General features: G+C 44.3%; 1 protein-coding gene across 1 annotated transcript in view; it reads right to left on the bottom strand.

Annotated features, from left to right (window-relative positions):
• unc5ca (unc-5 netrin receptor Ca) overlaps nucleotides 1–15,779 on the bottom strand; it is a 367,477-nt gene that overhangs the window by 40,139 nt on the left and 311,559 nt on the right. Inside the window, 1 exon segment of the mRNA XM_029637116.2 lies at nucleotides 8,801–9,148. Coding sequence (XP_029492976.2) covers nucleotides 8,801–9,148 — 348 coding nt within the window.

Below are 15,779 nucleotides of genomic sequence, written 5' to 3' on the forward strand. Positions count from 1 at the left end.
ATAAAGGTCATGTTAACTGACTGCTATTACCTCAGAACAAAACATAACGGCTTCATTATCCATAAAGGTCATGTTAACTGACTGCTATTACCTCAGAACAAAACATAACGGCTTCATTATCCATAAAGGTCATGTTAACTGACTGTTATTATCTCAGAACAAAACATAACGGCTTCATTATCCATAAAGGTCATGTTAACGGACTGCTATTACCTCAGAACAAAACATAACGGCTTCATTATCCATAAAGGTCATGTTAACTGACTGCTATTACCTCAGAACAAAACATAACGGCTTCATTATCCATAAAGGTCATGTTAACTGACTGCTATTACCTCAGAACAAAACATAACGGCTTCATTATCATAAAGGTCTTCATTATACCTCAGAACAAAACATAAAGGTCATGTTAACGGACTGCTATTACCTCAGAACAAAACATAACGGCTTCATTATCCATAAAGGTCATGTTAACTGACTGCTATTACCTCAGAACAAAACATAACGGCTTCATTATCCATAAAGGTCATGTTAACTGACTGCTATTACCTCAGAACAAAACATAACGGCTTCATTATCCATAAAGGTCATGTTAACTGACTGCTATTACCTCAGAACAAAACATAACGGCTTCATTATCCATAAAGGTCATGTTAACTGACTGTTATTACCTCAGAACAAAACATAACGGCTTCATTATCCATAAAGGTCATGTTAACTGACTGCTATTACCTCAGAACAAAACATAACGGCTTCATTATCCATAAAGGTCATGTTAACTGACTGCTATTACCTCAGAACAAAACATAACGGCTTCATTATCCATAAAGGTCATGTTAACTGACTGCTATTACCTCAGAACAAAACATAACGGCTTCATTATAACATAAAGGTCATGTTAACGGACTGCTATTACCTCAGAACAAAACATAACGGCTTCATTATCCATAAAGGTCATGTTAACTGACTGCTATTACCTCAGAACAAAACATAACGGCTTCATTATCCATAAAGGTCATGTTAACTGACTGCTATTACCTCAGAACAAAACATAACGGCTTCATTATCCATAAAGGTCATGTTAACTGACTGCTATTACCTCAGAACAAAACATAACGGCTTCATTATCTATAAAGGTCATGTTAACTGACTGTTATTACCTCAGAACAAAACATAACGGCTTCATTATCCATAAAGGTCATGTTAACTGACTGCTATTACCTCAGAACAAAACATAACAGCTTCATTATCCATAAAGGTCATGTTAACTGACTGCTATTACCTCAGAACAAAACAAAACATAAAGGTCATGTTAACTGACTGCTATTATCAGAACCATAAGGCTTCATTATCCATAAAGGTCATGTTAACTGACTGCTATTATCTCAGAACAAAACATAACGGAACAAAACATCTTCATTATCCATAAAGGTCATGTTAACGGACTGCTATTACCTCAGAACAAAACATAACGGCTTCATTATCCATAAAGGTCATGTTAACTGACTGCTATTACCTCAGAACAAAACATAACGGCTTCATTATCCATAAAGGTCATGTTAACTGACTGCTATTACCTCAGAACAAAACATAACGGCTTCATTATCCATAAAGGTCATGTTAACTGACTGCTATTACCTCAGAACAAAACATAACGGCTTCATTATCCATAAAGGTCATGTTAACTGACTGCTATTACCTCAGAACAAAACATAACGGCTTCATTATCCATAAAGGTCATGTTAACTGACTGCTATTACCTCAGAACAAAACATAACGGCTTCATTATCCATAAAGGTCATGTTAACTGACTGCTATTACCTCAGAACAAAACATAACGGCTTCATTATCCATAAATCAAAGGTCATGACTGCTATTACCTCAGAACAAAACATAACGGCTTCATTATTAAGGTCATGTTAACTGACTGCTATTACCTCAGAACAAAACATAACGGCTTCATTATAACATAAAGAAAGGTCATGTTAACGGACTGCTATTACCTCAGAACAAAACATAACGGCTTCATTATCCATAAAGGTCATGTTAACTGACTGCTATTACCTCAGAACAAAACATAACGGCTTCATTATCCATAAAGGTCATGTTAACTGACTGCTATTACCTCAGAACAAAACATAACGGCTTCATTATCCATAAAGGTCATGTTAACTGACTGCTATTACCTCAGAACAAAACATAACGGCTTCATTATCCATAAAGGTCATGTTAACTGACTGTTATTACCTCAGAACAAAACATAACGGCTTCATTATCCATAAAGGTCATGTTAACTGACTGCTATTACCTCAGAACAAAACATAACGGCTTCATTATCCATAAAGGTCATGTTAACTGACTGCTATTACCTCAGAACAAAACATAACGGCTTCATTATAACATAAAGGTCATGTTAACGGACTGCTATTACCTCAGAACAAAACATAACGGCTTCATTATCCATAAAGGTCATGTTAACTGACTGCTATTACCTCAGAACAAAAAAACGGCTTCATTATCCATAAAGGTCATGTTAACTGACTGCTATTATCAGAACAAAACATAAATCCATAAAGGTCATGTTAACTGACTGCTATTACCTCAGAACAAAACATAACGGCTTCATTATCCATAAAGGTCATGTTAACTGACTGCTATTACCTCAGAACAAAACATAACGGCTTCATTATCCATAAAGGTCATGTTAACTGACTGCTATTACCTCAGAACAAAACATAACGGCTTCATTATCCATAAAGGTCATGTTAACTGACTGCTATTACCTCAGAACAAAACATAACGGCTTCATTATCCATAAAGGTCATGTTAACTGACTGCTATTACCTCAGAACAAAACATAACGGCTTCATTATCCATAAAGGTCATGTTAACTGACTGCTATTACGGCTTCATTAACAAAACATGTTAACGGCATTATCCATAAAGGTCATGTTAACTGACTGCTATTACCTCAGAACAAAACATAACGGCTTCATTATCCATAAAGGTCATGTTAACTGACTGCTATTACCTCAGAACAAAACATAACGGCTTCATTATCCATAAAGGTCATGTTAACTGACTGCTATTACCTCAGAACAAAACATAATCTATAAAGGGCTTCATTATCCATAAAGGTCATGTTAACTGACTGCTATTACCTCAGAACAAAACATAACAGCTTCATTATCCATAAAGGTCATGTTAACTGACTGCTATTACCTCAGAACAAAACATAACGGCTTCATTATCCATAAAGGTCATGTTAACTGACTGTTATTATCTCAGAACAAAACATAACGGCTTCATTATCCATAAAGGTCATGTTAACGGACTGCTATTACCTCAGAACAAAACATAACGGCTTCATTATCCATAAAGGTCATGTTAACTGACTGCTATTACCTCAGAACAAAACATAACGGCTTCATTATCCATAAAGGTCATGTTAACTGACTGCTATTACCTCAGAACAAAACATAACGGCTTCATTATCCATAAAAAGGTCATGTTAACGGACTGGACTGCTATTACCTCAGAACAAAACAAAACATAAAGGTCATGTTAACTGACTGCTATTACCTCAGAACAAAACATCATTATCCATAAAGGTCATGTTAACTGACTGCTATTACCTCAGAACAAAACATAACGGCTTCATTATCCATAAAGGTCATGTTAACTGACTGCTATTACCTCAGAACAAAACATAACAGCTTCATTATCCATAAAGGTCATGTTAACTGACTGCTATTACCTCAGAACAAAACATAATATTATCCATAAAGGTCATGTTAACTGACTGCTATTATCAGAACAAAACATAAAGGTCATGTTAACTGACTGCTATTACCTCAGAACAAAACATAACGGCTTCATTATCCATAAAGGTCATGTTTCATTATAACATAAAGGTCATGTTAACTGACTGCTATTACCTCAGAACAAAACATAACGGCTTCATTATCCATAAAGGTCATGTTAACTGACTGCTATTACCTCAGAACAAAACATAACGGCTTCATTATCCATAAAGGTCATGTTAACTGACTGCTATTACCTCAGAACAAAACATAACGGCTTCATTATCCATAAAGGTCATGTTAACTCAGACTGCTATTACCTCAGAACAAAACATAACGGCTTCATTATCCATAAAGGTCATGTTAACTGACTGTTATTACCTCAGAACAAAACATAACGGCTTCATTATCCATAAAGGTCATGTTAACGGACTGCTATTACCTCAGAACAAAACATAACGGCTTCATTATCCATAAAGGTCATGTTAACTGACTGCTATTACCTCAGAACAAAACATAACGGTCATGTTTCATTATCCATAAAGGTCATGTTAACTGACTGCTATTACCTCAGAACAAAACATAACATGTTAACTTCATTATAACATAAAGGTCATGTTAACGGACTGCTATTACCTCAGAACAAAACATAACGGCTTCATTATCCATAAAGGTCATGTTAACTGACTGCTATTACCTCAGAACAAAACACAACATAAAGGTCATGTTAACTGACTCATTATCCATCCAAAGGTCATGTTAACTGACTGCTATTACCTCAGAACAAAACATAACAGCTTCATTATCCATAAAGGTCATGTTAACTGACTGCTATTACCTCAGAACAAAACACAACAGCTTCATTATCCATAAAGGTCATGTTAACTGACTGCTATTACCTCAGAACAAAACATAACAGCTTCATTATCCATAAAGGTCATGTTAACGGACTGATATTACCTCAAAACAAAACATAACGGCTTCATTATCCATAAAGGTCATGTTAACTGACTGCTATTACCTCAGAACAAAACATAACAGCTTCATTATCCATAAAGTTCATGTTAACTGACTGCTATTACCTCAGAACAAAACATAACGGCTTCATTATCCATAAAGGTCATGTTAACTGACTGCTATTACCTCAGAACAAAACATAACGGCTTCATTATCCATAAAGGTCATGTTAACTGACTGCTATTACCTCAGAACAAAACATAACGGCTTCATTATCCATAAAGGTCATGTTAACTGACTGCTATTACCTCAGAACAAAACATAACGGCTTCATTATCCATAAAGGTCATGTTAACGGACTGCTATTACCTCAGAACAAAACGTATAAGATCTCCTAAGCCGGTGTTAACCTCAGACCTAATTCCTGAACAAACCAGAGGTAACTTTTTTCTTGGTTTTAGAACTACAAGCTCTATACTATCAACAAACTGTCCATTCAATACTGAAATACTGTCAATGAACTGATGGCTGGGTATCTAAGAGATAGAGAGTGTGTCCCTAATGAGAGAAAATAGGCACTGACAGGCAGGGTGGTATGATGACAGGGTGGCAGGGTGGCATGGTGGTAGGGTGGCATGATGGCATGATGACAGGGTGGCGGGCAGGGTGGCAGGGTGACAGGGTGGCAGGGTGGCATGATGGCAGGGTGGCAGGCAGGGTGACAGGGTGGCAGGGTAGCATGATGGCAGGGTGGCATGATGGCAGGGTAGCATGATGGCAGGGTAGCATGATGGCAGGGTGGCATGGTGGCAGGGTGGCATGATGGCAGGGTAGCATGATGGCAGGGTGGCATGATGGCAGGGTAGCATGATGGCAGGGTGGCATGATGGCAGGGTGGCATGATGGCAGGGTAGCATGATGGCAGGGTGGCATGATGGCAGGGTGGCATGATGGCAGGGTGGCATGAGGCAGGGTAGCATGATGGCAGGGTGGCATGATGGCAGGGTGTAAATGTGGCATGATGGCAAGGTGGTAGGGTGGCAGGGTGGCATGATGGCAGGGTGGCATGATGGCAGGGTGGCATGATGGCATGATGGCAGGCAGGGTGACAAGGTGGCAGAGTAGCAGGCAGGGTGACAGGGTGGCAGGGTAGCAGGCAGGGTGACAGGGTGGCAGGGTAGCAGGCAGGGTGGCAGGCAGGGTGACAGGGTGGCAGGGTAGCAGGCAGGGTGGCAGACAGGGTGACAGGGTGGCAGGGTAGCAGGCAGGGTGGCAGGCAGGGTGACAGGGTGACAGGGTGGCAGGGTGGCAGGGTAGCAGGCAGGGTGGCAGGCAGGGTGACAGGGTGGCAGGGTAGCAGGGTAGCAGGCAGGATGGCAGGCAGGGTGACAGGGTGACAGGGTGGCAGGCAGGGTGACAGGGTGGCAGGGTAGCAGGGTAGCAGGCAGGGTGGCAGGGTAGCAGACAGGGTGGCAGGCAGGGTGACAGGGTGGCAGGGTAGCAGGCAGGGTGGCAGGCAGGGTGACAGGGTGGCAGGGTAGCAGGCAGGGTGGCAGGCAGGGTGACAGGGTGGCAGGGTAGCAGGGTAGAAGGCAGGGTGGCAGGCAGGGTGACAGGGTGGCAGGGTAGCAGGGTAGCATGCAGGGTGGCAGGCAGGGTGACAGGGTGGCCGGGTAGCAGGCAGGGTGGCAGGCAGGGTGACAGGGTGGCAGGGTAGCAGGCAGGGTGGGAGGCAGGGTGGCAGGCAGGGTGGCAGGGTAGCAGGGTAGCAGGCAGGGTGGCAGGGTGGCAGGGTCGCAGGGTAGCAGGCAGGGTGACAGGGTGGCAGGGTAGAAGGCAGGGTAGCAGGCAGGGTGGCAGGCAGGGTGACAGGGTGGCAGGGTAGCAGGGTAGAGGGCAGGGTGGCAGGCAGGGTGGCAGGGTAGCAGGCAGGGTGACAGGGTGGCAGGCAGGGTGACAGGCAGGGTGGCAGGCAGGGTGACAGGGTGGCAGGGTAGCAGGGTAGAAGGCAGGGTGGCAGGCAGGGTGACAGGGTGGCAGGGTAGCAGGGTAGCATGCAGGGTGGCAGGCAGGGTGACAGGGTGGCCGGGTAGCAGGCAGGGTGGCAGGCAGGGTGACAGGCAGGGTGACAGGGTGGCAGGGTAGCAGGGTAGCAGGCAGGGTGGGAGGCAGGGTGGCAGGGTAGCAGGGTAGCAGGCAGGGTGGCAGGCAGGGTGACAGGCAGGGTGACAGGGTGGCAGGGTAGCAGGGTAGCAGGCAGGGTGGGAGGCAGGGTGGCAGGGTAGCAGGGTAGCAGGCAGGGTGGCAGGGTGGCAGGGTCGCAGGCAGGGTGGGAGGCAGGGTGACAGGGTGGCCGGGTAGCAGGCAGGGTGGCAGGCAGGGTGACAGGCAGGGTGACAGGGTGGCAGGGTAGCAGGCAGGGTGGGAGGCAGGGTGGCAGGGTAGAAGGCAGGGTAGCAGGCAGGGTGGCAGGCAGGGTAACAGGGTGGCAGGGTATCAGGCAGGGTGGCAGGGTGGCAGGGTGGCAGGGTAGCAGGCAGGGTGGGAGGCAGGGTGGCAGGCAGGGTGGCAGGGTAGCAGGGTAGCAGGCAGGGTGGCAGGGTGGCAGGGTAGCAGGGTAGCAGGCAGGGTGACAGGGTGGCAGGGTAGCAGGCAGGGTAGCAGGCAGGGTGGCAGGCAGGGTGACAGGGTGGCAGGGTAGCAGGGTAGCAGGCAGGGTGGCAGGCAGGGTGGCAGGCAGGGTGACAGGGTGACAGGGTGACAGGGTGGCAGGGTAGCAGGCAGGGTGACAGGGTAGCAGGCAGGGTAGAAGACAGGGTGGCAGGCAAAAGTCTCACAGGCCTTTATACACTTATGCTATTTGATGTGGAGGAGATAGGATCCAATAATCACACACTCATAGTGAGTCCTAAACCAGGTCCATTAGAAGGTATTAGAAGGTATAGTATTGGGCTCAGAGAAATGACAGTACCACTGGGCTTCTGCATCGCTTACTCTGAGGTTTAGGCTGGGTATCTGTAAAGCACTTAACTGTTGATGTAAAAAGTTAATCATATATTCTGATGCCTAGACACCTTACCTCTATAGATATCTAACCATATCACTCCAGTATCCCTGCACATTGTAAATATGGTATTGGCACCGACCCTGGAACTGACCTTGTATATAGCTACTGACCCTGGAACTGACCCTGTATATAGCTACTGACCCTGGAACTGACCCTGTATATAGCTACTGACCCTGGAACTGTCCCTGTATATAGCTACTGACCCTGTATATAGCTACTGACCCTGGAACTGACCCTGTATATAGCTACTGACCCTGTATATAGCTACTGACCCTGGAACTGACCCTGTGTATAGCTACTGACCCTGGAACTGTCCCTGTATATAGCTACTGACCCTGTATATAGCTACTGACCCTGGAACTGACCCTGTATATAGCTACTGACCCTGGAACTGACCCTGTATATAGCTACTGACCCTGTATATAGCTACTGACCCTGGAACTGACCCTGTGTATAGCTACTGACCCTGGAACTGACCCTGTATATAGCTACTGACCCTGGAACTGTCCCTGTATATAGCTACTGACCCTGGAACTGACCCTGTGTATAGCTACTGACCCTGGAACTGACCCTGTATATAGCTACTGACCCTGGAACTGTCCCTGTATATAGCTACTGACCCTGGAACTGGCCCTGTATATAGCTACTGACCCTGTATATAGCTACTGACCCTGGAACTGACCCTGTATATAGCTACTGACCCTGGAACTGTCCCTGTATATAGCTACTGACCCTGGAACTGACCCTGTATATAGCTACTGACCCTGGAACTGACCCTGTGTATAGCTTACTTTCTAGTGTTCTTCTTATTTATATTTCTCATGTGTTTTTGTTCTATTTGACTTTTTTTAAATAAATGTTTTATTGTACTACTGCATTGTTGTGAAAAAGCAAGAAAAGGCATTTCACTAGTGCACGTGACAGTAAACACTTGAAACAGGGCTTGATAAAATACATTGGATTGATTGAGTACCTGAGTTGGGCACAATGAGGTGTCCTCCCTGGGAGTTGAAGGATCCTGCGGCGGTGCAGGAGGGGTCTCGGGTCCGAGCCAGGCTCTGGTTACGCAGGTTCATGTTCTCACTGTCCAGCAGGGACTGGGTGACCTTAGGGGACAGCTTGGAGGAGAAGTCAGACAGCTCTTCCGAAGGAGTGACCAGGCCAGAGGAGTTGTACACCTTGATCTTCAGGTTGGGCAGGGGGTCCAGAAGGGGCGAGTTGGTCATGGGGATCTTGTCGGACACGTCGTGTAGGGCGTAGACTGGGCCGCGGTACATGGCCGCAGCGTTGGTCAGGTCCGGGGGAGCGGTCAGCAAGTCAGCTGGGGGTCAGAGGTCAGCGATGATTGATAATACGTTTTGTCAAATTCCAAATGTACATTTAACAAAATGTGTTATTTAGACGTGTAAATCAATAACAAATTATGTTCACAATAATAACCTGGTTGATCAAGAGCAGACTGCATCAGGAAGTCTGTACCATAGGTTTATATTTAGGAATTATTGTCTCAAAATGTCTAATCACACAATGGGTCAAATGATTCAGTTACATTACATTACAAGACTTATTGGATGAGGCATTTTCTGTACAGGGGACTTTTATTAAGAGCCCCGACACTCGGTCTGAACATTAACACTGATCGCTAATTAATATGCAGCTCGTTAGCAGACACACCTGCTCTGAATGTGGCAGTTGATTAGGCTCTGGGGTGAAGATTCCCCTAGGTATAGATCTAGGATCAGCTTCCCCTCCCCTAATGCAAACATGAACCCTTACTGAACATCTCATCAAATGTCTACCCAGACTATTTGCATTGCCCCCCCCCCCCTCTCTTACGCTGCTGCTACTCTCTGTTATTATCTATGCATAATCACTTTCATAACTCTACATCCATGTACATATTACCTCAATTACCTCGACTAACCGGTGCCCCAGCACATTGACTCTGTACCGGTACCCCCTCTATATAGCCTCCACATTGACTCTGTACCGGTACCCCCTGTATATAACCTCCACATTGACTCTGTACCGGTACCCCCTGTATATAGCCTCCACATTGACTCTGTACCGGTACCCCCTCTATATAGCCTCCACATTGACTCTGTACCGGTACCCCCTGTATATAACCTCCACATTGACTCTGTACCGGTACAGTATATCCATAAGAGGGCTTCCATCATTTATCTACTTCACCTGTGGTACAGTATATCCATAAGAGGGCTTCCATCATTTATCTACCTCACCTGTGGTACAGTATATCTATAAGAGGGCATCATTTATCTACCTCACCTGTTGTACAGTATATCCATAAGAGGGCTTCCATCATTTATCTACTTCACCTGTGGTACAGTATATCCATAAGAGGGCTTCCATCATTTATCTACCTCACCTGTGGTACAGTATATCCATAAGAGGGCTTCCATCATTTATCTACCTCACCTGTGGTACAGTATATCTATAAGAGGGCTTCCATCATTTATCTACCTCACCTGTGGTACAGTATATCCATAAGAGGGCTTCCATCATTTATCTACCTCACCTGTGGTACAGTATATCCATAAGAGGGCTTCCATCATTTATCTACCTCACCTGTGGTACAGTATATCCATAAGAGGGCATCATTTATCTACTTCACCTGTGGTACAGTATATCCATAAGAGGGCTTCCATCATTTATCTACCTCACCTGTGGTACAGTATATCCATAAGAGGGCATCATTTATCTACTTCACCTGTGGTACAGTATATCCATAAGAGGGCTTCCATCATTTATCTACCTCACCTGTGGTACAGTATATCCATAAGAGGGCATCATTTATCTACTTCACCTGTGGTACAGTATATCCATAAGAGGGCTTCCATCATTTATCTACTTCACCTGTGGTACAGTATATCCATAAGAGGGCATCATTTATCTACTTCACCTGTGGTACAGTATATCCATAAGAGGGCTTCCATCATTTATCTACTTCACCTGTGGTACAGTATATCCATAAGAGGGCATCATTTATCTACTTCACCTGTGGTACAGTATATCCATAAGAGGGCTTCCATCATTTATCTACTTCACCTGTGGTACAGTATATCCATAAGAGGGCATCATTTATCTACCTCACCTGTGGTACAGTATATCTATAAGAGGGCATCATTTATCTACTTCACCTGTGGTACAGTATATCCATAAGAGGGCATAATTTATCTACCTCACCTGTGGTACAGTATATCTATAAGAGGGCATCATTTATCTACTTCACCTGTGGTACAGTATATCCATAAGAGGGCTTCCATCATTTATCTACCTCACCTGTGGTACAGTATATCCATAAGAGGGCTTCCATCATTTATCTACCTCACCTGTGGTACAGTATATCCATAAGAGGGCATCATTTATCTACTTCACCTGTGGTACAGTATATCCATAAGAGGGCTTCCATCATTTATCTACTTTACCTGTGGTACAGTATATCCATAAGAGGGCATCATTTATCTACCTCACCTGTGGTACAGTATATCCATAAGAGGGCTTCCATCATGTATCTACTTCACCTGTGGTACAGTATATGGAACAAACTTGCAGGTTCAACATATTTGTTTTCATTGAAATACAATAGTTGCTCTTGAATGAGATTTCCTAACTCAGTGGAACCAATGGAATTGTCCCAAAGGTGCAAACTCCGACCATGAGGCACTACAGAGACTTGATGAAAAGCTGAAAGCATTCGAAACCAGGTATGATCTCATCATACCTGAACATTCGTTAAACATCAATTCCTTTGTCTGAGTCTGTTAGTGTATGGTTCCATCCATCATCTTTGGCAAGATACGGACAAAAGACGCTGGTAATGTACCAAATAGCACCCTATTCCCTATGTAGTGCACTGCTTCCATATGGACCCTGGTGAAAAGTAGTGCACTGCATAGGGAATAGGGTGCCATTTGGGACGTACTAGCTAATAATCCTGTTTCCATCCACACTAGGAGCTCGTCCACTACTTTAGTTTGTTTGTGAAACCCTGCACACCGATCTGACCCTCACCATCTCTCCCCTCCTCCCTCTCTTACTCTCCTTCCTCACCACCCCTCCCTCACCATCCTTCTCTCACCAGCCCTCTCCTCCTCCCTCCCTTACTCTCCTCACTCACCATCCCTCCCTCCCTCACCATCCCTCCACTCCACTCCTCCCTCCCTTACTCTCCTCCCTCACCAGCCCTCACCTCCTCTCTCCCTTACTCTCCTCCCTCACCATCCCTCTCCTCCCTCACAATCACTCCCCTCCTCCCTCCCTTACTCTCCTCCCTCCCTCACCATCCCTCCCCTACCTTTCTCTCATCCCTCCCTTCCTCTCCTCCCTCACCATCCCTCCCCTCCCTTCCTCTCTCCCCTCACCTCCTCCCTTGTTTCCTTCCTCCCTCTCTCGTTCCTCCCTCATTTCCTCCCTCAATATCCCTCCCTCCTGTCCTCTTCTTCCCCATCACTCTGTCTCTGTCCTCTTCTTCCCCATCACTCTGTCTCTGTCCTCTTCTTCACTATCACTCTGTCTCTGTACTCTTCCAGCCAGCTCATCTTTCCGCCAATTCACACCCACTGAAATGTAATTAACAGGCAACAGACTGCCAAAAGCTTGATGGAAGAGGAAGGCGAAAACGGAATTCTTTATTAATATTAACCTGAGATGAGCCTTCACTAGCGGATTGACATCCTGATGGTCTGCTGATGAAATGTCACCCGGCGCTCAAACACACACACACACAATACGCTGCAGACCAAATTGCATTCCATCTCAGATCTCCACTTTTCATTCACACTCTGATTTGAATGTTAATCCGGCCTCTGTCTTCTTCTTCTCTCACCGTAAGAGACCAGGCAGGCAACCAGCAGGGAAAGTTCACAGCGGTGGACTACAGATGCCTCAGTCTAGACGTAAAGGCCACCTTTAGACCAGTGGGATGGTGAGGGGGAGTCTGGGATTAATAACACAAAGCTGCATGGCTGGTCTCCGACATCTTTTAAATCCTGATCTAATGAGAATTGCCTGTCACGCTGATGAAGGTCACTACCGGTGAGGTCTGGTGTTATCACGTGTTCTCTATACCGGTGAGGTTTGGTGTTATCAAGTGTTGTCTGTACGGGTGAGGTTTGGTGTTATCAAGTGTTGTCTGTACGGGTGAGGTTTGGTGTTATCACGTGTTGTCTATACCGGTGAGGTCTGGTGTTATCATGTGTTCTCTATACCGGTGAGGTTTGGTGTTATCAAGTGTTGTCTGTACCGGTGAGGTTTGATGTTATCACGTGTTGTCTGTACGGGTGAGGTTTGGTGTTATCAAGTGTTGTCTGTACGGGTGAGGTTTGGTGTTATCAAGTGTTGTCTGTACCGGTGAGGTTTGGTGTTATCAAGTGTTGTCTGTACGGGTGAGGTTTGGTGTTATCAAGTGTTGTCTGTACGGGTGAGGTTTGGTGTTATCACGTGTTGTCTATACCGGTGAGGTCTGGTGTTATCATGTGTTCTCTATACCGGTGAGGTTTGGTGTTATCAAGTGTTGTCTGTACCGGTGAGGTTTGGTGTTATTGTGTGTTGTCTGTACCGGTGAGGTTTGATGTTATCACGTGTTGTCTGTACCGGTGAGGTTTGGTGTTATTGTGTGTTGTCTGTACCGGTGAGGTTTGGTGTTATCAAGTGTTGTCTGTACCGGTGAGGTTTGGTGTTATTGTGTGTTGTCTGTACCGGTGAGGTTTGATGTTATCACGTGTTGTCTGTACCGGTGAGGTTTGGTGTTATTGTGTGTTGTCTGTACCGGTGAGGTTTGGTGTTATCAAGTGTTGTCTGTACCGGTGAGGTTTGGTGTTATTGTGTGTTGTCTGCAATGGCAGAGGAAAACTTGGATGGTTGTGGTATAGCTACAGTACTGGAGCATCAGGAAGTATGTACCACAGAAATAGATTTGCTAGAATGGACATTACCTTTCAAGATAATGCTATGTGGTTGGTGGACTGGTGCGGCGGTCATATTGACTGTACACCAACAGGAGAAATGGCTGTGGTCGGAGGTGCTTTGGGGCCATTTCTATGGTATGTGCCGTCCCTCAACAGGATGGAAGGAAAGAGGAAAGTCTATCAGAAATTACTAACGTTGAGTATCTGGGCTGGAGAGGGAAACATCTTGATGTTATCAGGGAAACAGAAAGCCATGATAAGAGGAGAAGGAAGTATTTTACTTTCTCCGGGAGGCTAAGGATAAAGTATATATACTGCATCAGATAAACCATTTCTACACTCTCAGCACCACTCAGCATATACATGTTTTACTCTACAAAAAGACCTAACTAAGATAACGATTACAGCCATGATTAAATCAGGGATATTAATTATGGTTACATTAGTGTATATCTAGATTAAATGAGCAGTTAACTAGCAATTCATATTCTTATTAACATACTGAAACACACTGTGTTACTCCATATCACGCTGTCTGAAGAATTATAGCACTTTATGTTACTGCACTGTCTTCACTAGCCGTCACCTGATGTCTCATAGGACATCTTGGCTTCAAACACTTCTGCACACGATTGGTAACTACCTAGTACCAAATGGTGCTTGGGATGGTTGATTTAATGACCCCCCCTCCATATGTAATTCATACAGTGTAACAGTGTTGTAGTACTCGAGTACAGGACTCAGACTTGATTCAGACTCAAGTCAAGATTTCCACGACTCGTGACGCCGACTCGGACCAGTGGTGATTCACGAATGGACTCAACCGATTATGTCTTTGTTGTCAGAGAAATATATTTAGCATAATTCAACATACTAGCTGCAGCAGCAACTGTTACCTAGCATATATTATCTAATTAGCCTCACAACACTAATGACAAGTAGCTTGTGAGCAGGGTTGGGGAGTAACGGATAACATGTCATCTGTTACCTAGCATATATTATCTAATTAGCCTTACAACACTAATGACAAGTAGCTTGTGAGCAGGGTTGGGGAGTAACGGATAACATGTCATCTGTTACCTAGCATGTATTATCTAATTAGCCTTACAACACTAATGACAAGTAGCTTGTGAGCAGGGTTGGGGAGTAACGGATAACATGTCATCTGTTACCTAGCATGTATTATCTAATTAGCCTCACAACACTAATGATAAGTAGCTTGTGAGCAGGGTTGGGGAGTAACGGATAACATGTCATCTGTTACCTAGCATGTATTATCTAATTAGCCTTACAACACTAATGATAAGTAGCTTGTGAGCAGGGTTGGGGAGTAACGGATAACATGCAATCTGTTACCTAGCATGTATTATCTAATTAGCTTTACAACACTAATGATAAGTAGCTTGTGAGCAGGGTTGGGGAGTAACGGATAACATGTCATCTGTTACCTAGCATGTATTATCTAATTAGCCTTACAACACTAATGATAAGTAGCTTGTGAGCAGGGTTGGGGAGTAACGGATAACATGCAATCTGTTACATGTAAGGGAATACAAATAACTGGCAACTGTAATCCATTTACGTTACAAGATCAAATATTGTAATCAGAATACAGATATTTTTGAAAAAAACAAAACGATTACTTCGAGGATTACTTTTAAATTCAGAAAGGATGTTTTCTCAATGACATTCAAATGAGAATTGAAAAAAAAAAGGCGCAAATTTAAATTTGTTCCACCTGAGCGACTCTATGAGACCACTATGATGACACACCAAATGTGTTTGATGAATCGCGGGAAAAGAGTAGGAATGGGCTTTTGTAGGCTACAGTCCCAGCTATGTATTCCAATGGTGCAACTGCTGTAATCTAAAAGTAACTGAATGTAATCAGATTACGGTACTGAGGTAATCCAACAGTTACGTTACCGATTACAATTTTGTACAGGTAACTAGTAACTGTAACGGATTATATTTAGAAAGTAATTTACACTAGGGACTTGGAACTCGACTCGGACTGGAGGT

This window comes from Oncorhynchus nerka, linkage group LG27, assembly GCF_034236695.1.
Source record: "Oncorhynchus nerka isolate Pitt River linkage group LG27, Oner_Uvic_2.0, whole genome shotgun sequence".
NCBI classification, from domain to species: domain Eukaryota; kingdom Metazoa; phylum Chordata; class Actinopteri; order Salmoniformes; family Salmonidae; genus Oncorhynchus; species Oncorhynchus nerka.